The following is a 12,208-nucleotide window of genomic DNA, read 5'->3' as shown; positions in this document are numbered from 1 at the left end:
ACTGATACTGGCACTCAACTTTCTGAGGGGAAAAAACGATTTTAATCTTGAATGGTTTAAAATTGTATGTGTATCTGCTGAGGAAAACGTAGCGGGGAAATCTCTATTTTCCCCCCTAGAAACATAGAAGACTGACGGCAGAAAAAGACCTCATGGTCCATCTAGTTTATACTAGATATACCCAATTCCAGCAACTGTTCTTTATATGCAACCATGGAGTGAGGTGTGGGTTGGCCACAACTGGGTTATAAGTGCTCCTATTGAGATCCTGTGTAAATTGGGGACTATCTGTACTATTCACTAGGGCTGCAAATTTTTTTACCACCACACTGTGGGTGTGGCTTATTTTGTGGGTGTGGCTTGCCAGCCATGTGACCAGGTGGAAGCGGCTTGACGATCATGTGACTGGGGGTGGCTTAAAAGTCATGTGACTCGCCTAACGGTGGCCAACTTGATATCACTCACGCCAAGGGTTTGGGTTAGGGTTAGGGTGCCTGGCCTCTCCTCGCCTCAAAGAGATACAATTTCCCTCTCTATTTACTATTACCAAACATTTTAAAGACAAACTGTTACATCCAAAATATACTATTTAATTCTATGTATATATGCCATATGTGTACATACATATTACACACAGGCACACAAAAATTGACATTATTTACTATATAAACTGTACGTATATGCATGTGTATGTCTTCGGAGAGGGGGGGCATACAAATCTAATAAACATACAAACATACACAGTTCTTCTAAAATTATACACATTCAACCTCATTTACTGTGATAGGAAAAACATACCCAGAGCCTAGATGGGAAAAAAACAGGGGGAAAAGTTCTGCGTACCTGACCAAAATTTTTCTACCGGTTCTGACCATGCCCGTAGGAGTTCATCACTGATCTTTACAAACAAATGGGCCATTAAACAAATAATAAACAAAATAATCAAATAATAAACAAAATAATCCTCAATCTGAGTATTGCATTGGCAGTTCTGTGTTAGCAAAAACTTCAGAAGAGAAGGATTTAGGGGTAGTGATTTCTGACAGTCTCAAAATGGGTGAGCAGTGTGATTGGGCAGTAGGAAAAGCAAGTAGGATGCTTGGCTGCATAGCTACAGGTATAACAAGCAGGAAGAGGGAAATTATAATCCCGCTATATAGAGCGCTGGTGAGACCACATTTGGAATACGTACTGTGTTCAGCTCTGGAGACCTCACTTACAAAAAGATATTGACAAAATTGAACGGGTCCAAAGATGGGCTACAAGAATGGTGGAAGGTCTTAAGCATAAAACCTATCGGGAAAGACTTAATGAACTCAATCTGTATAGTCTGGAGGACAGAAGGGAAACGGGGGGACATGATCGAAACATTTAAATATGTTAAAGGGTTAAATAAGGTTCAGGAGGGAAGTGTTTTTAATAGGAAAGTGAACACAAGAACAAGGGGACACAATCTGAGGCTAGTTGGGGGAAAGATCAAAAGCAACATGAGAAAATATTATTTTACTGAAAGAGTAGTAGATCCTTGGAACAAACTTCCAGCAGACGTGGTTGGTAAATCCACAGTAACTGAATTTAAACATGCCTGGGATAAACATATATCCATTGTAAGATAAAATATAGGAAATAGTATAAGGGCAGACTAGATGGACGTGAGGTCTTTTTCTGCCGTCAGTCTTCTATGTTTCTATGTTTCTATGTATAAAAACCCTTCCCCATTTTCATTTTCAGTTCTGCAACTGTTGTCTTCCTTTCACCTGTGGTTGTCTATTTTAGATTACATTCAAAGCTAGAATTAACCTCAATCGCATTGATAGAGTCCTGAAATACTGAAGGGGAAAAAAAAAACCCAAAATAAAAATGCACCAAATAGGACATGCTTAAAAGTCTTATGGAAAAGATCATTAAATTCATTACTGTTGGCTCGGTTGCTGTACCATTGGTGTTGTTGGCTCTTTCTTTAAAGTCTTTTTTAAAATTCTATTTAAAGCCTCTGGTAACTGTTCCTTTTTATTGTTATTTATAACCTGTCTCGGGGGGGGGGGGGTTTCAAGGGGAAAAAAAGGGGGTAACATGAAAAACCCACGGCGAACGACCCCATAGCGCTGCCAGCAAGGCGGTTTAATATCGCTGGGATTTGCATCTTATCAACCCCACATTCACGCTGGGCCCGAGACCCCGGTGCTAATTTCAAGTAAATTTCACGCTTGATGTCTCGCTGTTGTGGGTCACTGGCAGTTCGTCTAAATAAGCCAGCGCCTCCGTCTAAATATTCATGGCGCGTTTTAACACACACACACACACACAAATTGTTTTTAATTTTTGCAATAGGCGGCACAGCTTTGTAGCTGGCGGGAATGCGTTTAGAAGAAGGCAGCCGTTCCCTTCTCGATGTGATTTTATTCATTGTACAGAACGTATCTGGATGGGGATATAAATGCATGCACGGAAGCCAATGTGTACGGATGTCAAATACACACACACACACACACACACACACACACACACACCAGTTCTAAATTAGACCCCCTGCACTGACTTGTAAAGAATTTCCCCCTTCCTCCACTAATGTCAATTCTCAACATGGCAAAAGCTCCCTCTAATCTTTTCCTTCTCATTACACACAATTTCAGAGTCATTTTACCCACAGTGAAGCCGTTTCTTAGCAATATGTGTACATATGCATGTATTTGTGTGTTCTTAGGCGCACCAAGGGGTGCTATAATTGTTTATTTTCATTCCCGACTTAATCCTTTCTTGCTTTCCCGGCGAACACGGAAACTAAAATTGCAAACAACTCTCCAAGGGGGAACAGGGAGATTGACAACACCGAGCCTGGAGTTTTTTATACCTGCTTGTGCTGGATAATATCTGAGTAGATATCTGTTAACGGCAAGTATTCTGAGCAGAGTCAGGTTACAAGCGGTGTGCCACAAGGGTCTGTTCTGGGTCCTATTCTTTTTAATATGTTTGTGAGTGACATAGGGGAAGGTTTGGTTGGGAAGGTTTGCCTATTTGCCGATGACTCTAAAGTGTGCAATATTGATATTCCTGGAGGGGTCTGTAATATGGTAAATGATTTAGCTTTACTAGATAAATGGTCAAAGCAATGGAAACTGCAGTTTAATGTTTCCAAATGTAAAATAATGCACTTGGGGAAAAGGAATCCTCAATCTGAGTATTGTATTGGCAGTTCTGTGTTAGCAAATACTTCAGAAGAAAAGGATTTAGGGGTAGTGATTTCTGACAGTCTCAAAATGGGTGAACAGTGCAGTCAGGCGGTAGGGAAAGCAAGTAGGATGCTTGGCTGCATAGCTAGAGGTATAACAAGCAGGAAGAGGGAGATTGTGATCCCGCTATATAGAATGCTGGTGAGACCACATTTGGAATACAGTACTGTGTCCAGTTCTGGAGACCTCACCTACAAAAAGATATTGACAAAATTGAACGGGTCCAAAGACGGGCTACAAGAATGGTGGAAGGTCTTAAGCATAAAACGTATCAGGAAAGACTTAATGAACTCAATCTGTATAGTCTGGAGGACAGAAGGAAAAGGGGGGACATGATCGAAACATTTAAATATATTAAAGGGTTAAATAAGGTCCAGGAGGGAAGTGTTTTTAATAGGAAAGTGAACACAAGAACAAGGGGACACAATCTGAAGTTAGTTGGGGGAAAGATCAAAAGCAACATGAGAAGATATTATTTTACTGAAAGAGTAGTAGATCCTTGGAACAAACTTCCAGCAGACGTGGTAGATAAATCCACAGTAACTGAATTTAAACATGCCTGGGATAAACATAGATCCATTGTAAGATAAAATACAGAAAATAGTATAAGGGCAGACTAGATGGACCATGAGGTCTTTTTCTGCCGTCAGACTTCTATGTTTCTATGAGTAGGAAGTTGTCGGGTTGGGTGTTGTTGGTTTTTTAAAGGGGCAAGGCAAAACCTTGGGACTGATGGTTTTTCATTTATTTTATTTCATTTATTTTATTTATTAGATTTGTATGCCACCCCTCTCCATAGACTCCGTAGATTCATGCAGAGAATCTATTAGATCCCCCAAACCACTCTGCTGGTTTCTAGCCCCTGTTGAGTTTCAGATTGCAGACAGCTCTGGTGATTTGAGATCAAGGGAGTATGGTTTTTTGACCAGCCACTGACCAACCTTCAATTTTCACCTTTTTTTTTGTTAACCTACAAGCTAACAGAGATTACAAGTAGTCCTTGATTTGAGACTAGTGACAGCTCAAATAGCACTGTTACAACAGCACTGGAAAAAACAACTTATAACCAGTCCTCTCACTTACAACCATCACAGCATCCCCATGGTCCTGTGTGATCAAAACACAGGGGCTTGGCAAACCAGCATGTATTTATGATGGTCACAGTCAGTGAAGGGCCTCTATTTTTAACTGTTACCGGAGCTCACCTAGAAACACTGGCTGCTGCCCGTCAGTGGTTTTATTTATTTATTTATTTTATTGATTAGATTTGTATGCCGCCCCTCTCCGAAGACTCGGGGCGGCTAACAACAATGAAAAGACAATGTAAACAAATCTAATGTTAAAAATAATCTAAAAAACCCCAATTTAAAGAACCACTCATACATACAAGCATACCATGTATAAATTCTATAAGCCTAGGGGGAAAGGAAATTTCAATTCCCCCATGCCTGACGACAGAGGTGGGTTTTAAGGAGCTTGCAAAAGGCAAGGAGGGAGGGGGCAACTCTGATATCTGGGGGGAGCTGGTTCCAGAGGATCGGGGCTGTCACAGAGAAGGCTCTTCTCCTGGGTCCCGCCAAACGACATTGCTTTGTCGATGGGACCCGGAGAAGGCCAACTCTGTGGGACCTAACCGGTCACTGGGATTGCAGTGCCCTGGGGTTATAACAGAGTTGGAAGGGACCTTGGAGGCCTTCTAGTCCAACTCCTTTGCGGGAAACCCTACACCACTTCAGACAAATGTTTATTCGACATCTTCTTAAAAACTTCCAGTGTTGGAGCATTCACAGCTTCTGGGGGCAAGCTGTTACATGGCACAGGACCAGGTTATCTCTGAGACCGCCTTCTGCCGCACGAATCCCAGCGACTGGTGAGGTCCCACAGAGTTGGTCTCCTTAGGGTCTCTTCGACCAATCAATGTCGGCTGGCAGGACCCAGGGGAAGAGCCTTCTCTGTGGGGGCCCCGGCCCTCTGGAATCAGCTCCCTCCGGAGATTTTCACTGCCCCCACCCTCCTCGCCTTCCGGAAGAGTTTAAAAACTCATCTTTGCCGCCAGGCTTGGGGTTCCTTAGATCTTCCCCCTGACCAATGAATGCTTTACATAGAAACATAGAAGACTGACGGCAGAAAAAGATTCCTGGTCCATCTAGTCTGCCCTTATACTATTTCCTGTATTTTATCTTAGGATGGATATATGTTTATCCCAGGCATGTTTAAATTCAGTTACTGTGGATTTATCTACCACGTCTGCTGGAAGTTTGTTCCAAGGATCTACTACTCTTTCAGTAAAATAATATTTTCTCATGTTGCTTTTGATCGTTCCCCCAACTAACTTCAGATTGTGTCCCCTTGTTCTTGTGTTCACTTTCCTATTAAAAACGCTTCCTTCCTTTAGTTTGATTGTTGAATGAATGATATTAATTAATTAATTTATTTATTTATTAGATTTGTATCTATTAGAATTTTAAAGACTGTTTTTTTAATGTATTAATTGGATTGCTATTATTCTTGTTTTTTCTGTATATGCTGTGAGCCGCCCCGAGTCCTTGGAGAGGGGCGGCACACAAATCCAATTAAATAAATAGATAAAAAATTAACTGTCAGGAAATTCCTCCTTAATACTAGATTGCTTCTCTCCTTGATTAGTTTCCATCCATTGCTTCTTACTCTACCCTTTGACATACATGGTCTCTTTGACTTCTCTTTCAAACCAGACCCCGAGGACAGAGATAAACCTCCAGGTGCTTCAATGACCCTCTGAAAGGATGCACGTGACCAGCTGCCTGCAAGGAGTATAAATCCTTCCGTTCCCCAGCATCCAGTCAGAGCCAAAGAAGCTTCTTGGATAAGAGGTGAAACGTCTTCAAAGAAAAACCAGAAAGTCCAGTTGCCTCTTGAAAAAAGCACCTTTGGGTCACCCATGAGCTGGATGACTGAGAATCTCTATAAAGATATACAGTGGTCCCTCATTTTTCGCGTGGGATGTGTTCCAAGACCACCCGTGAAAAAATGAATTTCCGTGAAGTAGAGGAAAGGTTTTTTTAAAATGTATTTAACGAGTATTTGGACTTTTAAAACCCACCCTTTGCATTAAACAGTCATTCTATAATGTTTCTCAGCTGGAACTACATGGGATATCCTACCAGTTTCTTTAATAGAGTACAGTACAGTGTTCCCTCGCTTTTCGCGGGGGATGCGTTCCGAGACCGCCCGCAAAAGTTGAATTTCCGCGAAGTAGAGATGCAGAAGTAAATACACTATTTTTGGCTATGAACAGGATCACAAGCCTTCCCTTAACACTTTAAACCCTTAAATTGCAATTTCCCATTCCCTTAGCAACCATTCAGATTATTACTCACCATGTTTATTTATTAAAGTTTATTTAAAAAAATATTTATTAAAGGCAGACGAAAGTTTGGCGATGACATAGGACGTCATCAGGTGGGAAAAACCATGGTATAGGGAAAAAACCCGCAAAGTATTTTTTAATTAATATTTTTGAAAAACCATGATATAGACTTTCCGCGAAGTTCGAACCCGCGAAAATCGAGGGAACACTGTACTGTACTGTAGAAGAATTTTATGAATTTTTCATGGATTTAAAATTTTTAATGGATTTAAGCCCCCTTTGAAAACCCGTGAAATAGCGAATCCGTGAAAGATGAACCATGAAGTAGCGAGGGATTACTGTACCACTAAACCCACTCCTAAATTCCAATAATTGCCCGTCAACTGCTCTCCACCAGCACCACAGTTTCTCACCATACTCCTTCCTCTTTTCTTTCTTTCTTTTACTTTTTTTTGCAATAATCACCTTTCATTCCACCTGAGAAACCTCTCCAGTTGGCGAAGACGATCAGCGGAAGTCCCTCCCGATTAAAATCCTTGATGGCTTCTGCGGTTTTGAAAGCAGAGTCAGGAAACCAAACTTGGCCAGCTTGCTGGATAATCTATGGCAGGGGATGGAAAGGAAAAATTAAGAATAGATAAATGGTCAAAGCAATGGAAACTGCAGTTTTATGTTTCCAAATGTAAAATAATGCACTTGGGGAAAAGGAATCCTCAATCTGAGTGTTGCATTGGCAGTTCTGTGTTAGCAAAAAGTTCAGAAAAGAAGGATTTAGGTGTCGTGATTTCTGAAAGTCTCAAAATGGGTGAACAGTGCAGTCAGGCGGTAGGAAAAGCAAGTAGGATGCTTGGCTGCATAGCTAGAGGTATAACAAGCAGGAAGTGGGAGATTATGATCCCCTTATATAGAATGCTGGTGAGAATTTGGAATACTGTGTTCAGTTCTGGAGACCTCACCTACAAAAAGATATTGACAAAATTGAACGAGTCCAAAGACAGGCTACAAGAATGGTGGAAGGTCTTAAGCATAAAACGTATCATGAAAGACTTAATGAACTCAATCTGTATAATCTGGAGGACAGAAGAAAAAGGAGGGACATGATCGAAACATTTAAATATGTTAAAGGGTTAAATAAGGTCCAGGAGGGAAGTGTTTTTAATAGGAAAGTGAACACAAGAACAAGGGGACACAATCTGAAGTTAGTTGGGGGAAAGATCAAAAGCAACATGAGAAAATATTATTTTACTGAAATAGTAGATCCTTGGAACAAACCTCCAGCAGACGTGGTTGGTAAATCCACAGTAACTGAATTTAAACATGCCTGGGATAAACATATATCCATTGTAAGATAAAATACAGGAAATAGTATAAGGGCAGACTAGATGGACCATGAGGTCTTTTTCTGCCGTCAGTCTTCTATCTTTCTATGTTTCTAAGAATAAACCACACTTTTAACCGACACAGGCAGAACAAGGTATAGTAGAGTGGTGCTGAATGTGCGGAAACATCACATGTGCACATGTGCGCTCTTTGGGGCTGCACTCCACAAAAACCAAACTTCCAGATTCTAGCGCACATGTGCACTTGACAATCAGCTGGCCAGTGCACATGAGGAGGCCTATCTTTGGCCTGCAAAGGGATCGTGCTCTGGAAAAGCCGGACTTTCAGGTTCTAGAATGCATGCGAACCCAACAATCAGCTGGGCGGTATGTATGCGCACATTATTTTTTGGCACAGTCGTGCACCCAAAGGATAGCTGATTGTCACATGTGTACCAGAAACATGTGTACCAGAAATCCAGAAGACAAACAAGCAAGCCCATGCGCGCCAGGCGACGTGGCTTTGCGTGACACTTTGGCCACGAGTGACATAGGTTCGCCATCCCGTGTATAGTATGTAAATAGGGAGCAAACCTCACATTCACTTGCACCCAGAGGTGGGTTCCTACCAGTGCGGTAGTCCAGTAGTAGCCTGCCGATTGTACAATTTGCGCACAATAACTCTGGTGCTGTCTTTCCCGGTCCATGCGCAACACCATTTAAAAAAACTATTTTTCTGTGGGGGTGTGAGCTCCTGCACATGCACGAAAGCAAAATCACAGGAGCATAGCAACCAGTATGAAAACAAGACGAACCCGCCACTACTTATTCCGATTGTTGTGGTTCACTCTGGCCCAGCTCCTGCCCCAAGGACTGTGGATGTGGGGGAGACATCCACATGCCACAGGCCTGTTTTGCTCCCGGTGGAATCTGCTGATGAAGGCTCCTCTGACCAAGAAGACATGAGTGACAGGGAGGAGGAGAGTGTGGCAGACAGCTCAGAAGGAGATCAATTATCTAGCTCCTCCTTGGATTCAGAACAAGAGCGGAGAGCGATGCATAGGCAGCAACAACTGAGAGATTATTATCAAAGAAAATGAGGCCACCTGTGGTTGGGTGGGGCTGTGGTAATTAGTGAGGCTGCTATAAATAGCAGCCTGTGGGTTTGGCCATTGTGGAGGATTATCTGATCGCTGTGTTTCGTGCCTGCCTTGCTGACTTCGACCTTTGTGTGCTGATTTTCCCCCGCTTTGAAACTAAACCAGAGCAAAGTGTGTTTCACTTTGTGAAAGAAGGAGGACTGTGAATTGCCTCACAGCTGCAAGCTAAGTATCTCAGAACTGATAAGGGACTTGTACAAATTACCAGTTTGTTTGGAGACGAGTGCTCTTTGCTATAGAAAAAGAGGGCTTCGTTTATTTGCATTTTCGGTATAAAGAACATTGTTTTGAATTTTCAAACGTGTGTGTGTCTGAAATTGTATCTGTGCATTTTTGGGAGGATTCTACCAGAGAGCTCGACAGAACACCGATGATGTGACTTAATCAAGGAATGCAATATATGCAAACCAGCAATGAAGGTCAGAGAACACTCCGCAGATTTCGAATTAAAGCAGGCTTACTAGATCTGGCATGAATCCAAAATCCAAGCATCTAATGTGTCTCTAGTGGTCATATAGACGTTGCCAGCCCCATATGTGATCCACCTTAGAAACAGCGCTTACCTTGGCTTCAGAGTCTAGGTTTGCGGGATCTGCAGGAATGCTCAGTTCTACTGTCCTTGTTTCAACAGCAACCACTCCAAGCGGGATGCCACCCAGCCTGGTGAAAACAAAGAACACAACGTTAAATGCATGAGCAACATTCCCCAGCCTTGTTCAGAACTCTACTTCTGGTTTTTAAAACCCGTGTAAGGCTTAGAACAATGTTTCTCAACCTTGGCCGTTTGAAGATGTGCGGACTTCAACTCCCAGAATTCTCCAGCCAGCAACGCTGGGAGTTGAAGTCCGCACATCTTCAAACGGCCAAGGTTGAAAAACACTGGCTTAGAAGAAGTGTGAGACAAAATGGTTTTTAACAAAATAAACTGAATATAGATAAAGGGAAAGATTTGCCTGGTCCAGTTGTGACTGACTCTAGACTGACCCCAACCCCCGAGTCTGCAGAGAGGGGCGGCATACGAATCTAATAAATAATAATAAATAATAATAATAACACTTTACCCTTAGATTATCTACGGTTGACCTATCCAGATTCCTAAGAGGTCAGTAAGGGGCGAGTACATGTGCACTAGAGTGCCTTCCGTCCCCTGTCCTATTGCTCCCCTATATCTCCTATACCTTTCTTCTATTCCTATATCTCTTCTTCTATTCTTTCATTGATATGCTCTATTACTATATCTTCTTTTCTATTCTTTCTTAGATATATTTTACTATGAGTATCTCCTCTATAACCAACTCTATAACCAACTCCCCCCAGAGATTAGAATTGCCCCCACCCTCCTTGCCTTTCATAAGCTACTTAAAACCCACCTCTGTTATCAAGCATGGGGGGATTGAGATCCTCTTTGCCCCTAGGCCTTTACAATTCTATGCATGGTATGTATGGTTTGGTTTTTATATTAATGGGTTTTTAATCGTTTTTAGTATTGGATTACTATTGTACACTGTTTTATTTTTGCTGTTAGCCGCCCGGAGTCTCCGGAGAGGGGCGGCATACAAATCCAATCAATCAATCAATCAATCAATAAAGTGCTCTATGCATAATTATTACCGTCGCTGCTATTCTTAGTGTTCTTAAAGACTTACCTGGCTCTGCCAACCACGACCGTCTGGGCCCAGGGTTGCATGATTTCCAAAAAAGAGCTGTGATCAAAGAAACCACTCAGCCACTGGCCCTTCTGAGCTGCAAAGATGGGGAGAAAAAGGAGAAATAATGTTAAGAAGAGTGGAAACCTACCATGACACATTGCCATAGAAGATCTTGGTTTGGAGAACAGAAGAGAAGACTTGAGTTCTACTGGAATGGTGAATCTTCCTTTCCTTGTCCCAAAAATGCCCCCCCCCAAACAAAAGGTAACTGTTCTTTTTTTAAACTGTTTGTTTTTCCTTGAAGCTTCTTCAGAATTGAAGACACTTCTTGGATGAGAAGCCAAACATCTTCAAATTAAAAAAAACACCTCCTTTTTTTAAAGACAACTGGAAGTGGGTTTTTTTAACTTGGGACCTGGATAACTGAGAATATCCATAGACATCTTCTTCCCAACGTCCAAGTTGTTCCAAGAAGATAGTAAAGAGAGTTTCCCAATGATCATTTCTCCACTAATCCACTCATTACTTTTGTTTTATAAAAAAAATGTTTATTAAACTTTTAAAAAAATAAGACAATAAAAACGACAAACACAAAACATATATAGGGGTTATATACAGCCCATTTCTTATCAGAAGTTGGTTTCTCAGATAATTATTTACAACTTTTCAATAACATTTATGATATACCTTATCTATATTTATATTTAAAATTCTAATAATATTTACTATACAGCGTTTCCTCGATTTTTGCAGGTTCGAACTTCGTTAATAGTCTATACCATGGTTTTTCAAAAAATATTAATTAAAAAATACTTCGCGGGTTTTTTCTTATACCAGTTTTTCCCATCTGATGACGTCATACATAATTTAGGGGTTTAAAGTGTTAAGGGAAGGCTTGTGATACTGTCCATAGCCAAAAATGGTATATTTACTTCCACATCTCTACTTCACGGAAATTCAACTTTCACGGGCGGTCTCGGAACGCATCCCCCGCGGAAATCGAGGGAACACTGTATACACATTTATTTTATTACTTATCCATTCAATTATATTATTAACTTTTTGTTAGGTATTCTTCCTCCCATAGCCCATACTTTGTAATACTCTGATTCTTCTTGTCCTTTTAACTCATTCCTTTCTTTTCTATTATAAGAGAGAGAGTGTTAAGATATTCATGAACTGTGAGAGCCATGTTAACAAGGTCAGCCAATGAGTAGGCCTAGCAACTAAGTCGGCCAGTGGGAGCTTAAACACTTCTGAGTCTGTGCAGAGAATTGAAACTGAAAACGTAAGCTTAAGGCTGGGTGTGGCTCAGTCCACTCTGTACTCTCAGCCCACTCTGTGCTTGTCTGCTCTGCTGAAATGAAACTCTCCTGCGTGTTTATTTGAAGAAATAATCTACTTGTGGTATTGTATACCGGACCAGGGTATCTACGAGACCGCCTTCTGCCGCACGAATCCCAGCGACCGGTTAGGTCCCACAGAGTTGGTCCCCTCAAGG

The 12,208-nt window shown here is 41.5% G+C and overlaps 1 protein-coding gene across 1 annotated transcript in view; it reads right to left on the bottom strand.

Moving 5' to 3' along the window:
- The window catches only part of ACACA (acetyl-CoA carboxylase alpha), a 312,028-nt gene that overhangs the window by 39,957 nt on the left and 259,863 nt on the right, over positions 1–12,208 (bottom strand). Inside the window, 3 exon segments of the mRNA XM_070735330.1 lie at positions 7,045–7,180; positions 9,622–9,718; positions 10,705–10,801. Coding sequence (XP_070591431.1) covers positions 7,045–7,180; positions 9,622–9,718; positions 10,705–10,801 — 330 coding nt within the window.

The sequence above is a fragment of the Erythrolamprus reginae genome, chromosome 1, assembly GCF_031021105.1.
Source record: "Erythrolamprus reginae isolate rEryReg1 chromosome 1, rEryReg1.hap1, whole genome shotgun sequence".
Taxonomy (NCBI): domain Eukaryota; kingdom Metazoa; phylum Chordata; class Lepidosauria; order Squamata; family Dipsadidae; genus Erythrolamprus; species Erythrolamprus reginae.
The sequence above is the reverse complement of the archived record's forward strand: the minus strand, read 5'-3'. Positions and strand labels throughout refer to the sequence as shown.